The 15,641-nt window shown below is 45.9% G+C and overlaps 1 protein-coding gene across 1 annotated transcript in view; it reads left to right on the top strand.

Annotated features, from left to right (window-relative positions):
* Positions 1-11,710, top strand: part of LOC134102402 (coiled-coil domain-containing protein 18-like) — a 36,871-nt gene extending 25,161 nt beyond the window's left edge. The window contains exons 20-26 of the mRNA XM_062556494.1: positions 1,743-1,842; positions 2,410-2,526; positions 2,685-2,753; positions 4,606-4,746; positions 5,087-5,215; positions 8,260-8,472; positions 11,109-11,710. Of these exons, the coding sequence (XP_062412478.1) occupies positions 1,743-1,842; positions 2,410-2,526; positions 2,685-2,753; positions 4,606-4,746; positions 5,087-5,215; positions 8,260-8,472; positions 11,109-11,420 (1,081 nt within the window). The 3' untranslated portion in view covers positions 11,421-11,710. The remainder of the gene's footprint in view (positions 1-1,742; positions 1,843-2,409; positions 2,527-2,684; positions 2,754-4,605; positions 4,747-5,086; positions 5,216-8,259; positions 8,473-11,108) is intronic.
* The last annotated feature ends 3,931 nt before the right edge of the window (positions 11,711-15,641 follow it).

The following is a 15,641-nucleotide window of genomic DNA, read 5'->3' as shown; positions in this document are numbered from 1 at the left end:
TCCCTTAGTAGGTGGCATAGCGGTTGATGTCTGTGTGGTAAACATCGGACTGATTTATTCTCCTGCCAAAGTCTGTTTTTGCACAACAGCACTCTACCGCACAAAGGCACCAGCCACTGGTAAACAACAAAGACATCCCTGGAGAACATGTCAGATCAGACACAACCGCAGGTTACTGTTTTGTTTGCGGTGAAGCACTTTGTCATCTTTGCACATTTTGTCCCATATTGTGTCAGTGCACTTGTATGGTGATTGGTGGCAAAAGGGTTTCTATATGCAACAGCCCTATCACACTCTATTATCCATGCGATCATGCATTGGGCACCCACTTCATTATATTTTGGGATAGCCCTCAAATTGATACATTATGAAACAAAAACATGAGGGCCCTCACCCATTATATTGGGGGATTTTGCCAAGCAGATCCCCAAGATCATGTCTCTCATATTGTTTTTATGAAAGTGAGTTAACCCGAGGTCTCTACCCAATCCCTATAGCATTTCGGAGATCCCTCCCCCAATTTCTGTTCAATCCCTTCTCCCTGCAAACATCTGCCAGCATATGACACTATCCATTATGTCTGGTCGCAAGAGAAGAAACAAGCCTCTGTCTGCATAAGCACCCTATGGGCAAGTGGTGGACTATTTTTTTTGCGATGATCATGACCTTGTGACACAAAAAGCAAACAGGCGCTTCCTCTTTGTTGCCATGGTTATTATTAAAGCTTGTATTTAAAACGCACACACAACCCCGAGTCAGAGAAAGGGAAGACACAAGTCAAAAGCCCCATCTCTGTATGTAAACACAATCTATCCATGAAGGTGTATGATTAAAAAAAGAACATCGATAGATAGCCCAGTATGCGAGTGAGGTATTTTCGGGGGTACACTGTGGAAGATAACGTTGTGGTGTGTTATCGCCGCCAGCGTCCTTGGAGGGAAAGCTCGTGATGCTCGCTCGCTCTCTCCCCCGAGGGAACCAGAGGGAGACGGCAGAGTTCCGGTGTGTTCTCAACAGTCGGTTCCGTGTTCCTACGCGACCCTGCCCCCCCGCCCCCCACCCCCCCGTCTCTCTCACTCCCTGTGGCGGAGTCTCTCGTCAGGCTAAACGAGAGGCTGTTTTGCTAGAGCTCCATCAGCAGTGAGATCAGTCAGCCTCGGGCAGCCACCTGCTCCCCGACAGACGCACACCCTCGCTGGGATGCTCACATAATCAGCTTCACTCAGGGCTGTTGGCTAAACACTCAGAAAAGTGTGACATTACAGCAAGCTGATCTGAAATGTTACAGTTTTTTTCAAATCCTTATATATTGTTTATAGAGGCTCAGTGGCTAAATACTCCAGGATAGCATCTCATTATGAATGACCTTAATGTTTTATTTCCTGATGTAGCTTTACCTGGGTGTGTCAAGAAGGGTATAGAGGAAGGTGGATTTGGTTGGTTTGATCTTCTTGCCTTTGCTAGTCTATGTGTACAGTGTATATTATGGATGTGGGTGTGCATATGCTTAAAAGGGTGTTTGTGTGTGTGTGTGTGTGTGTGTGTGTGTTTGTGTATCCATCAATGTTTGGATCTATAGTTTTTCCCTGTCTTAGGATCCAAATAAAGCCATTAAAATGTATATGCACATGTGTCTGTCTGTGTGTGTGTGTGTGTGTGTGTGTGTGTGTGTGTGTGTGTGTGTGTGTGTGCGTGTGTGTGTGTGTGTGTGCGCGTGCGTGCGTGCGTGTGTGTGCCTAAAGGGAAACACAACAGGAGTTGGAACAGAGAAATGAGGAGGTTAAGGACAAGGACACACAACTGAAAGACAAACAGCATGAGCTCCAGCAGAAAGCCTTGCAGGTCTCTACAGACCTATAGACACACACACATTCTGTATGCACTCGCCCCATACGGTGCTATGTTATGTAACGCAAGTGTAATATGCTGTAATCGTGACATAAATCCATAAATCCACCTGCACGTCTGCAGCTGAATAAACACAGATGCACAGATGCAGGCACTTAACCACTTTGTATGCATATGAAGCTACAGTATAAGCTGTTTTAGAAAAGGAATTACCTGTTAAATCTAGCCGCTGCCGCTAGGGGCGTCTAGATTTCTAGGCTATGTTAAATCATGAAATGTTAAACCACATATGATGCGCTACAGTGTATATCATTTTATATAGCATATAAACCATATACTATATAGCAGCATAATACGACACCCCATTTTATAAAGAGATACAAACATGACATAGTAAAGGTGACTTAAGCTCATGAAGGTGGTTGATGTGGTTGGTGCTACCAAGCAGAGCAATTTTAGTGAACCTGAAGAAATGGTGGTTAAAAAGTGTCAAGAGAGAGTACAGTAGATGTTTGGAGGCCTTACTTACTGACACCTGTGTTGCCTCTTCTCCACCTTCAGCTGAGCCAGCTGGAGTCTGCCGTCCAGGAGCACCGCGCCGACATGGAGCAGAAGCTGCTCAGCCTGCAGGAGGCCACGGAGCGGTCCGAGAGAGAGCTCAGCGAGCGCAACAAGCAGGTCTGCTCCCCTTCCTTGCCTGTCGGGTGGACCACTCCGCACCCGACAGGCCCTGTCGACCGCACGCACGCAGAGTGGACAGAGCTGTGTGTGTTAAGCTAAGCGAGCCCTGGTTTGGGGCGCTGGTGTCTGTGTTGTCTGTGCTGTCTGTTCACTAGGTGGCGTTCCTGAGCGAGCGGTTGGAGCTGGTCAGGGCCCAGCTGCAGGGGAAGGAGACGCTGGAGGAGGTAACGTTAATGTTATTGCTCTTCTCAGCGCCATGCCAACCACACAGTTGTGGAGGAGCGAGGCCCGCTGAAATCAATCTAGCTCTGTCACAATAACACCCCCTACACCACAGAGCACGCCTTGCAACAGGAAAATAATCTCCGTCCCCTCACCAAATGGAGACGTGCGAATGAATGGTCTCCATTCCCCCTAGACTGTTTCCCTTAGTTTCATCAGATTGTCCAAACACGTTATTCCCACCCCACCATCCCCAGAAGTATCGCCCCAGTGGGGAGAGCACAGTAAACACATTTGGCTGTGGGAAGGCTCTGGCACGCTGCTCCCAGTGTGGCTTAGAGAGATGGAGAGAGTGGGAGAGGAGAGAGCAGGTCCCTCTGCTTCCTCTGACCACTGGCCCAAACAACACAGCGGTTGCGGACACCGATTTCCTGACAATGAACGTCCAGTGCATCCTTTTCAAGGTGGTCCGCTGCCGATTCAGCCAAGGACACGTTTTGTGTGCGTGTGTGTGTGCATGTATGTGGCATTGACATGATTTGTGTGGCATACTGTGCAAAAGCTTTAGGCACTTAAGTTGTTTCACAAAACATCTGAGACCACACTTCTGATTGAAAAACTAAAAGCAATTAGCTCAGAATTGGCAGAATCCAGTCTAATTTAGGATTGCTTAGAGAGTATGCATAGTGATATGATTTAAAAAAAAAAAAATTGTGTACTGCACATTGTATGTTTTTTGTTTTATATGTGACATTATGCATCATTATTTTTTCAAGCATTCTCATATAACAGAATTTAGTTTTTCTTTCACAAGTGCCTGAAATTTTTGTATGGCACTGAATACATTTATTGTTTTGCTTTTTGCTTGCTTTGAGAGGAAGGAGGAGGCAATGGGAGGAATCGACACATTTTCGAAAGTCATCACTGTCAGTAGCTTGTTGTTGTGAAACGGTTCATCGCTCAAAACAAGCACAGAGAACACAAGGCCAACCACTCTTAGATCATTTCTCTGTTTTTATACAATTGTTTGTGGAAAACAATGGGACAGCATCATAAATATGCTGTCTGCCACAGTGTGTGTGGACAGTAATTGTTTGACATACGAGGCGCTGAATGCTAAGTGTCGGGGATAGCATGCAGTTCTCTCGTTAGCAGTATCCTTGCTTTAACCTTGAGTCTGGGATATGGGGATTTGCGAAAAGTGCTTAGGCTATTTCCCCTCTGCTGTTTTTATCACCAGACAAGAATGACCAGCTTTAGTGCTGAGACCCCTAATAAACTTTCCATGGTGGTGTCATGTTACGTAGCCCACTAATACTGTAGCATTCCATCTCCATGGTTTCCCACAAAACCCTTGGCCAGTTCTTGTAAGCCTTCCACAAACATTTAATTCCTACATGCAACGTGGGGTTTGCCTGTGAACATGACAAAGTAGCCAGTAATTGAACAAATCGTGGATTGTAACACTGCGTTGACTGCAGAAATGCATAATAAGCATTCATAATGTCGTTTGGTGTCAGCCTTGCGTTTGCTTCACCAGCCAGAACATTAACCAGCTGCTTGCTGCTGTGAGCTTGTGTGGTAGCTTAGTTCCTCTCCCTTTCCCACGTGTGACACCCCAGCATGTGTGTGTGTGAGTGTGCGTGTGTGTGTTTGTGCGTGTGTGCGTGCGTGCGTGAGTGATTGTGTGTGTTTCTAGAGACCATGCAGCTTGTGTTGTGCTCCCCCACCACATGTTGCGTTTGTGACACGTCTGCATGCATATTTTAAAGGCATAATGTGTGTATCTGTATATTTAAATGTATGTTTCTTTGTGTGTATATGTGTGTGTGTGTGTGTGTGTGTGTGTGTTAGGAGGCCCTACTTCATGTCCAGCAGCTGCGTGAGTGCAGGGAGCAGCTCCAGCGGACGGCCCAGGGTCTGCAGGAGATGCGCAGCCGCTGCGAAAGCCTCGTCGAGCAGCTTGAGGAGCGCAGCACCCTGGGCCAGGAGAAGGTCCTACTCCCCTCACTAAACACCAGCCCACACTTAAGCACTGTTAACAACACAATCCTGCACTGCTCCTCTTGGCTGCTGGAGTTAGTTGTGGATTGTTCTCACATGACTTGTGGTTACTGTCTTTGTATTCATATGAGTCCAGGAACAAAATTAAGTGTGTTGATAGTGGTGCTTTGTGTGCTTAAAGAAATATCTGAGAGCAGATAGTGGATTGTGAATCTTTGTGAAGCATTTGTACTACCGGTATCTAATGAAGTAGTTGAGGTATTCTTTGAGGTATTATTATTGTTATTATTTCACACCTCCGCCCATAAGCCCTCCTATTGGCCTGTCTCAGGTGACGCTTCTGGAGGAGGAGCTGGCCAGGACGGCGGAGCAGGCGGCCCAGACCGAGAGGAGGCTGCAGGGGGCCGTGGCCACCCTCACCCAGGAGCTGGAGGCAGCCAGGAGGCAGCACCAGGCAGAGGTGCAGTCTAAACACCCACCACCACACAGCCACCAAGCTCAGAGATGAGCACCAGGCAGAGGTGCAGTCTAAACACCAACCACCACACAGCCACCAAGCTCAGAGATGAGCACCAGACAGCGCCCACTTCCCAGACAACGCCCCAAGGCTTTGTACTGTAGTTGCAGTCTTTGATGCTGTGCAGACACTGGTCTTCTTTAGTATGTCTTCAAGTATTTATCTGCCTCTCCTCTGGCAAAAATTCTCAGGTCACAAACACGTTGTTACGCGTCGAAACGTTAGTCCCTTTGTGCACCTTAATTCAAATCCAGTTTACAGTACATCTGTGCTGCTCCGAGTTTTTACTTTTAGTATATCTACACACGGTCCCTTCTCTCGTCTGATGCACCAGATGTAATGCTGCAGGAGGGCGGTGGATCTACTCTTTTTTGTGAAGTTGTTCCGCGTTGTTGCCGTTGTATCATTTATAATAACTTTCCGATTGGTGTGAATTGGCCTAAAACTATAAGAACAACACTTACACGGCAAAGTGATCCAACTGATCCAACTAGTATGGGTAGGAGTTGGCTGACATTTGTCCAGGCCAAACACCTTACAGCACATGTCACTACAAGCTGTTGGGTTTCCTGCTGCCATACAGCTGCAGCACTAGCCATAGAACTTGCATCTGCACAGCTTAGTAGTAGGCATACAGTTTCAATACAGCCATGCCATGTTATATGTAATGCCTAGCCTACATCAGCAGTAGAACTTTGAGCTTCCAGTCAAATAGGCTATCCAAACTCTTTGTTCCGGGGCCAACTCAGTATTTCCTCCCAAATGTAAGGATGCGGTTGCTATGTAAGTCAATAAAATGTAATTGGATTTATGTAAGAGAAATGCAGTTCAGTCACCAGAACAGTCCTACTCTGTGGAGAGGAAGATGTGTAGACGTTTTTTATGACCTCTAAGTGAGAGGAAGGGCCCATATCCAGGCTGTAATTGCCTCTCCCCATTTTCCACTATCTCTTCCAAAGATGCGCATTCACAAACTAGCATTTTCACATCAAACCGTCATGTTAACTGAGTTTGCTTTGCCGTGGCCCATATCTCAGGAGATCGAGGAACGTAATTTGCGTTGAAGAAGTAGCTGCAATTGTCCTATCGGTTTCCTCACAATTTGATTTCTGCGCCGCTTAAGAGTAAAACAAGTGGTGTGACATCAGTCAGACATCCGAGGCCTGTGCTGTAATGGAGCAACTCTTTTAGGCGGCCCTGTAAAGGCCTCCGGTCTGCTGCAGCAGTCACGCTGGCTCCAAGTGCATTTTGGGTGACTGTAGTGCGTAGCCCATCCTCAGAGTACGGCTCAAGAAAACAAGACAACAAACAGTCTGCGTGTTGTTATGTCTGCGCACACTGAAGAAACAGTTCTCAATTGCAGCCTATTTGAATGTAAAATGTTCAGACGCAGCAACTAATTTGGGCAAGTTTCAAGTTTCATTTTTCATGGCTCCTTTGAAAATGAGAATCTTGATTACATGCTAATTTAACCTAGATATTATGTTTCAGCGTTTTACATTGAGAGGCAATATTGCTGAGCTCTGTTTTTTTGTGTTTTTCCCTCCTTTTTAATACTGTTCTGGATGAGTGTGTGTGTGTGTGTGTGTGTGTGTGTGTGTGTGTGTGTGTGTGTGCGTGTGTGTGTGTGTGTGAGAGAGAGAGTGTGTCAGTATTTTTACATGTATATATTTTAATGTATACAGTATATGCAGAGTTAGGAGCAAAATGATTCATACCCCTGGCAAATGTTGATTTAATGTTGATTTCCTCTTGATCAATATGTTTGTTCTGACTGAAAATGACACTGCCACATGGTTAAAGTTTGTAAGACAATGTAGTAGAAACATTGAATCAAAACAGAAGCGTTTTCATCTTTTTGATGATTTATACTCTTTGAATAATCAGTGGAAACATCGTTATTTGCTTTCATAGCTCTCAGAATGGTTCTACTACCTACCAAGCCTCTTCATTTCTCCACAATGATTCTATGCAGGGAGGATTCTTTGCCATCACTCTGACCTTTTTTTTTTTTTAATACTTTATTTTTTATATTTCCATACATTTATAATCAAAAACCAAAAATCAAAAGACACAGAAACAAACAAAACAAAACAACAAAGAAAACATTACAAACAGAACATTCTGGATTGCATTTTATCTCAATAATAATTTGAGACAAAAAAGTGCATTAAAAAATAATATTACAAATAAATAATAATACTGATAATGATGATAGTAAATCTAACTATCTATCGTCGCCATGTAAATAAGTGCCATTTCACCCATTTCTCTACACATTGTGGTTCTTGTACTCTAATCCTGTGGGTTAACTCCTCCATTACATATATATCACCTACTATCTTGAGCCATTCATCAGGTATCGGTGGATCTGCTTTGTACCATTTTTTAGTAATTGCTTTTTTGCAGGCGGCTATCAGAATTTTGAATAGGTATCTATCTGCCTTTATCACAACACCTGTTATATTACCAAAATACAGTACCATACAAGATCTGGGTATTTCATAACCAAGGATATTGACCATTATCAAGTGCACTTCTTCCCAAAACTGTACAATGACAGGACATAGCCAGAAGATATGAGCATGGTCAACATTTGTGGCTCCACATACTCTGACCTTTTTTAACGGATCAATTTGAACAAAGCCATTTTGAGACCTGTGAATGCAATGACTATTTAAAAATGATACGAATAATTTTGGACATAACATTTTGTTTTATAAAAATGTTAAAAAGATGAAAACTTTGATTCCATGTTTCTCCCACATTGTTTTACAACCTTTTGACATGGGGCAGTGTCATTTTCAAGCATTGCTCAAGAGAAAATATGAATAATATTGTTCCTAACTGTGTGTGTGTGTGTGTGTGTTTGTGTGTGTGTGTGTGTGTGTGTGTGTGTGTGTGTGTGTGTGTGTGTGTGTGTGTGTGTGTGTGTGTGTGTGTGTGTGTGTGTGTGTGTGTGTGTGTGTGTGTGTGCTGGCGTCTAGCTGGCAGTGCTGCAGGAGAGCCAGGCGGAGATGACGAAGGCTTCGGAGTGTGTGTCCGGCACGCTACGCCGCTCCCAGGAGCTCCTGAGCCGAGAGCTGCAGCAGACGCGCACTCAGCTGGACGAGGCCCAGCGCAACGCCGCCGCCCTGCTGGCCGAGCTGGGTGCCCGCGAGCACCTCCTGCACAGCACCAGCGAGGCCCTGCTCCTCAAGGTGGGAGTCCCGCGGCAGCAGCGCGAGCTGTCACATGAAATAGCCCCGATTCCGGGTCGTTCTGGGTCTCGAGCACATTTAACCGTCAAACTATGATGATAATAACTGTCCAACTGACCATTTCCGAGCAAACTTTCCCATTAAATGTTCAGCCCACAGAAATGTCTGGAGTCAGCCCAGTTCAGTTGAAAAATGTGCTCTTTTGAGAGATTGCTAGAGCTACTTGCCTATTTCATGAGAGATTTATGGCTATAAACACTCCAGTAAAAACCACAACCATGGAGGATTCCTGATTGACCTGCATTGAGGATATCTGCCCTCTCATTCCTTTTATATGTCCTGTATATATTTCCCCTTCACTGTTTCATTGATGGACAGTTCAGTACCCATGTTATCACTTGACTCACTGTAAATGAGATGCTTACAGTAAATTGTAAGCTAGATATTTTATAACTGCTGGAGGCACTGTGTGCTGCTTTTCTAACCTTTACCAGACTTAACCACCATAACAGCTGCACGCTCACGACACAGTTGTCAGTCAGGAACGCCAGTTTCTCTTGGATTGATCGATAATGATAAGGCATAATTTAGGCCTGCAGAGTACCTCAAACATTTTTATTCGAGTATTCATTTTCATCAAAACATCAAAATGTCAAAACATGTCTAGCTAATGGTCCATGTCTGCCCTAGTCTGGTTACTGTGTGTGTTCCTCCTGCAATGCCAGAGACTCCTAGAACAGAGGCTCTTAGGGGCGGACTGGGACTAAAAAAGGCCCTGGCCTGGACGCTCTTCCAAATAGGCCCACTACTATTTGCATGCACACACACACACACACACACACACATCAGCTGTCTATCATGATACAGTCTCACAATTATGCAAGTGAAAGTATCACATTCAAAATAGTGATTAATTACCAATATCTTGCCTTGTGCCTTGATTCATATAAGTAGCCTAAAGCAACAGGGACATCATATACCATTATGGTAAAAGGGGGGCTACCAATAAATGGCCTTCAGTGTCTGTTCATCTCATTAAGACTAACAGACATTGCACATACTGTACATACAAAGCCCTGGTCTATGTGGTAGTACCATCATAGTACCATATGTGTATGGACTTCGGGTTAGAGCTATTCCTCGCAAGTAGGAAGTTGTAGTAGCAAACATGTAGACAGGTAGACAATGAGACTCATTCTTTGTCATTCAATAAGGAAGCAACAACCTGTGTGTTTTGCATTAGGATAAAAAAAACTGCATAGACATAGGCTACTGATAGACATACGTAAAGCATATTTATTTGGAGATCTAGACACTGGCTAGGCTGATGAAGCATACTGAGCAAAGCTGACGGATGTTGGACGGCTGTTCTGGACCTTTCCAGAATGTCCAGATTGCCAGACCGCCCGTGGCCTTTCTCACGTTTGCATAGCTTGTTGGGTGAGCCATCAACTTGTTCAGAGTTTCATTGTGTGAAATATTTATCACATTTTATTGAATGCACCACCAGATACAACAAATTAGATTTTCAGACGTTGGTTAACTCAATCTGCAGCCTGGAGGTTTTGAAGTTCTTGGCTTCATACGGTTTGAAGTGAATAGCCTGTTTAAGTCTGTCCCAAACACTAATTCAGAAAGCATGGGCTCTCTAATTTAGGGCCACTGAGAAACAGAGCCTCTATTACTGTGCTCTTCCCTGAGGAGAAGAGAGACTTCTGTTTTTTCCAGAAAACTCTGGAATGTGTGCATAAAAACGGAACGTCTGTAGGCGATGCTTCCGTAATTGCCTAATGCTGAGTGAGCTAATCGTCCTTTACGCTTCTCCAACTGCAGTCTAGAACCCCTTACACAAATGTTTGTTTGCTTCCAATCAGACGCCATAGATGACCAACAGTATTGTCCACTTTTTATGAAACATGTGTGTTTGCCCTCTTGGCATTCTGCTGGTCAGTGAGTAATTTGCCACTGTGTTGTGTGTCAGTGAGCTAACTTCCCTGCTGAAAACAAACACCTACAAAACACCTAGAAACCAGCTTTAGCTGGTCTGTCCTGGTTTTCTTCCCACTCTTGCTGGTCTTTGCTGGTCTTAGCTGGTTAGGCCACCAGGTGATGGATATGCAGGCGTGACCATCTGAGGAAGCTGATTATGCTGGTGTGACCAGCCTGTCGTGTAAGATACAGCTGGTGTAAAATGGTTATGCTGGTGACCGGCCTGCACATTTTAACATTGTTGGTCATGCTGGTTTGCTAGAATGACCAACATAAGCTGGCATTGCCAGCTGAATCAGCAATGTAGACCAGCAACACCAACTAAAATGACCAACTTGAGGTGGTACAACAAGCAAAACAAAACAAACAAAGAGTTATCATCTTAAGCTGGGTGAACCAGCTGAAGGTATGTTTTTGCAAAAGTTTTGCTGGTCTAGCTGGTCAACCATCATAGACCAGCAAACCACCTTCCATTGTATTATTTTGGGCAACACAGTAATATGGTTACCACAGCACTTAAATACCACCAGCATAGGGATCTATAAGCATAAACAGATCTATATGCTTATATCTCGGATTTCCCCTTGGGGATCAATAAAGTATCTATCTGTCTATCTTACATGACTTTTTTGATGTTACTGCCACAGGAGTCAGAGGTCACCCGGCTAAAGACTAAAATCTCCAGCATGGAGCGTGGGGCGGAGCTTAGGAGCCTGTCCCAGAGTGTGGGGCTCCCTCTTCCATCCCTCGCCGGCTCCACCAGCTCGCCTCCGCCCCACTGGAGGGCCGAGAGAAGGGCCCACACGCCAGCCGCCAGGCCCTGGCCAGCGGACGGGGACGACAGCACCGGGGATCTGTCCTTCCTCGGCACACGGCGTGGCGAGCAGACCCATCTGAGCCCCAGGCGACTGACCGAACGCAAGGCGGACGAGGGACAAGGCAGCCCCGCTCGCGCATGAGCCTGTTCACTGGACACACGGGACACCTTTGAAGGATCCACGTGAGTGGAAAACCCTTCTCACCCTTCTCTCCTGCTCTACATTTTAGGTCTGAACTGCGCCCAAATGGTCTTTTTTTTTCTGTTGTATTTCCTGAGAAATTGTAGTGGAAGAGCCTCAAATTGCTGTAGAGGTTGTGCTTCAGAGCGTATCTATCAACCATTCAGGCCTTGAATGAAAGGGAAGTGGATCATTGCCAGATCTCCATAGCAACTTTTGTAAGCACCGAAAACAAGCAAAAAACATTTAGGGAAAACAGAGAATGTACAATAAATAACTGAAAAAGATTTCAAGAACTGAAAGAACAGAGTTGTTTTATTTATTGCCCTTTGTTTGCCGAGTCCAGCACATGGTACACCTACAGTTATATGTCATGCAGTGCATTGGGGCCTTGACAAAAGAACTTGTAGTGACATTCCTTCCTCTAATTAGACATCCCATGCATGGAAATTGGACTTCTGGCACAGGGCCCTGAGAACAGATCTGCAGCCCTCCAGTACAGCCAGTATCATGGTTTTGTTCTTTCTTCTCCACTGCGGCGCGCACAAGAACCCAAATCCCCCAAACCAGGCCAGTGAGCTGGGCCTCCATCCCAGCCCAGTCAAAAGCCGCAGTGGGTTGTGCTGTGGCCGTGAGATGACAGTGTAGAGAGCCCAGGGAGATTCCGCACCAGGAGGGGGTGTTTGTGTGTCAGTGAGTGTGTGTGTGTGTGTGTGTGTGTGTGTGTGTGTGTGTGTGTGTGTGTGTATGTGTGTGTGTGTGTGTGTGTGTGTGTGTGTGTGTGTGTGTGTGTGTGTGTGTGTGTGTGTGTGTGTGTGTGTGTGTGTGTGTGTGAGAGAGAGACCACGCTCAACATGGATCCTCTGAGGGGCTCCATTGGGCTGCATAGCTGTAGCACACATTCTGAGACGAGCGAGAAAAATGAAACCTTCAGAGAGAGAACTGAGAGCATGCTGTGCCTTTTAAGGTGAAATGTAAACGTGCACACACGCACACACGCCCACGTCCACACACACACACACACACACACACACACACATACACTGACACACACACACACACACACACACACACACACACTCAGACACGCACACACACGCACACATAACATGACTCACTCTCTTCACCATTGCTTTGTTCTCAGTCCTTTCAGTAACAATCTCTTTGGTACTTCACTATTGAGAATGACAACAAGAACAGAGTTAGTGTTAGGTGTGATATCAACAGGCGCTAAAGTTATGGCAGTGGTGGCTGCTGCTGATCTGGTGAAACGTGGCACTACCCGCTTGGCAGCGTAGAGCCGGGGCATTAGCATGGCTGTGCCGTACAAGAGGCCCGGGCAGGAAATGAGAGCGGAGCGAGGCAACATCTGGGGGCCATTCGGCCCTGATGCGTCGTCCAAATCCTCCGCCCCCAACCCCACCGCCCCACTCCTCCCTCAGCCCCCGCCCGTCCTCTTTAGAGGAGGACGCTTTCTGGAAGAGTCATCAGCGTTATCATCTCCAGGAGTGCGCTAACCGCAGCTCTGCTCCTCGCCTCCTGTGAACGCCGGCGATACGAGACGAGCGCGTTTCTGCTCCCTGGTCCTCCTCTTTGGTCAGGCCTACTGCACTCCTCGCAGCCGGGGGATATTAGAGCTGCCCTGCCGTGTTGCGCTCTGCCCTATTCTGGCCTGTTCTGGCCTAACCCCTGCTCTCCTCTCCTCTGCTCCTTGGCAGTCGAGAACGAGCACCTCGGGAGGCGTGTGAAGCACCGTGCCCCCGCCTGCAATTGGTTGGGCGTGCAGGCAGCACAAGCACTGCTCCGCTCCGCTCCGCTCAGCAGGCGGCGAGTGCCAGAGTAAGTTTCCACTGCCCTGCCGCAAGCTCAGAGCTGGCTTCGCGCACGCTCACTCGCTGCCTGGCCGTTAAAATGAAAAAGCTCTGGTGAAAGCATGGGCCTACTGTATATGCAACAGGAACCATGTGTTATGTAATAGTGTAGCAGTTGAGAAATGTATAGTGCTAGAGTATGACAGTAATTAAAGGTAGGTAGAGGTAGAGAGGGGAATGAGCCGCAACACACCAACAACATTCCATTCCTGTCTTCCCTCTGTTAACACTTAGTCATTTAGCTGATGCTTCTATTCACAGCCACATACAACAAGGGACAGCGGATGAAAATTAGCAGTCATGCTAACTCCGGCGTTTTTTACATTCGTATTTATAGTTTATACTAATGTCCATGAAAAATGCATTGTCCCTACCACACAATTGAATAAAAATATATATATAAACAAGAAAACAATCAAGGTATAGGGCGACAAGGACATGTTGGTATAGCAATAAGCACTACTGGCACAGAATCGACTACACTACACTAACCCTGACCTGAAGACAGTGTGTGAGAGTGTGTATGTGTGGGTCCGTACTGTGTGTGTTTATGTGTGCGTGAATGAGGATGGATGTCGCGTTTGTATTTGTGCATGTGTGCATGAAAAATGTGTTGATTCTGTTCTAAGTTTTGACTGTCCGTCTTTGAGTCTGCCTGTGCATACACATTGCTTCTGGGTATTTGAGCACCATTTCTTTTTTATTATTATTATTTTCGTGAAGTGTGACTTTCTGTGTGTGTGTGTGTGTGTGTGTGTGTGTGTGTGTGTGTGTGTGTGTGTGTGTGTGTGTGTGTGTGTGTGTGTGTGTGTGTGTGTGTGTGTGTGTGTCTATCTGTCTGTGTGTGTTTGCGAGGGTGGGTCTCGGCTGGCCGAAAACAATGGCTGAAAGTGCTGAGGCTGCTCTGAGGGGTTTAGCAGGCTGCTCTGCTCACTCACCCCTGGCAAGTGGCGGTGCTCAGTCATCCGAAGGCCGGAGCGTCAGAAGCCTCTCCCCACAGTCGCCCTGCCACGCGCCATAAACCCACCGAGCCGGCCGCCGGCCGCCAGGGACAGATCCTGAAATAACCTCAGGGGCCTGCCGCCTCATGCTGTACCATTAGGTAGGGGATAGGTGGTCTGGGGGCCTCCAAGTGTGGAAGTAAACAGAAAAAAATGCACTCTGGAGTGTATGGTCTCGATTTACCGGAGGCAAGATGCATGCTTTCGGGTCTAAGTCATCTTCAGTGTCTTAAATGATTACACTTGAGAGTATACACTTGAGAATGCATCTCCTGTTGTTTAGTATCACAGTTGCTATTTATTCTTTCCTGAAGACTCTTTTTATACTTGTAGAGCGCATCTACTTTTTCTTGATGGGATTCCCAGTGAAATTGTGTAAGCTGTTTAAGTTTAAATAGTTTTTTATTTGTAATTGTGGCAACAGCTATTAGCCAGAATATCTTGAATCTCCCCCATCCACTGATGCATGTAAACGTCGTCTTAGCTCACAGTCATTGTCGTCATTGCTCTGTGTGGGGTCACGGGTGTGGGTGCTGTATTAACTAATGATAGTTAGTTTCTCTCTGTGAAGAGAATAGGATAAGGTCAGTGTGTTTCTGCAAGATTACTTATTAATAGGAAGAAGGAAGTCAGTCAGAAAACTGAGCTATGATGCAAGATTGTAAAAGGCATCTTAGATTGGCGTGCATTTCAATCTCAGATTCATTGAAGAAGAGACGCAAGTGCAAATAAGGTGTGTGCTGTTAGTAGCCCTGTGTCTACGGTGTGGTGGGTGGAGCGTTAAGTGTTTGTTGTAGTTAGCTTTCGCTCTCAATTTTTTAGGAAGGCATGAGTGACATGAATGCAAGAAAGTTCTCTGTTTACACTTCTCCTATATTCCTCTCCGTCTGAGTCACTGTGGTTGTGAGTGAGTGAGTGACTAAGACTGTCCAGACATGGTCGTTAAACTGGCTTCCTAGAGATTTTCCCTCCAGTTAAAAACACTATTCTAGTTGTCATGTACACGAGTACTATACATAAAAAAGTACAATACAAACAAAACACAACACAACAATGAGTTTGTGAGGTGGAGATGGGTACTCTCTCTTTCACTCTCCCTCTCTCTCTCTTTCACTCTTTCTCTTTGTCTTTCTCTCTCTCTCTCTCTCACACACACACACACACACACACACATGCACACAGACACACACACACACAGAAACTTGCAAAAGCTCTTTGTTCCTCTTTTGACTTCATACATTTTCAACCAAATGTCTGTCACTTACAACACACAGGCGATGCAAGAACTGTTGGGGGATTTCTTCCCCACT

This window comes from Sardina pilchardus, chromosome 15 (genome assembly GCF_963854185.1).
Source record: "Sardina pilchardus chromosome 15, fSarPil1.1, whole genome shotgun sequence".
NCBI classification, from domain to species: domain Eukaryota; kingdom Metazoa; phylum Chordata; class Actinopteri; order Clupeiformes; family Clupeidae; genus Sardina; species Sardina pilchardus.
The sequence above is the reverse complement of the archived record's forward strand: the minus strand, read 5'-3'. Positions and strand labels throughout refer to the sequence as shown.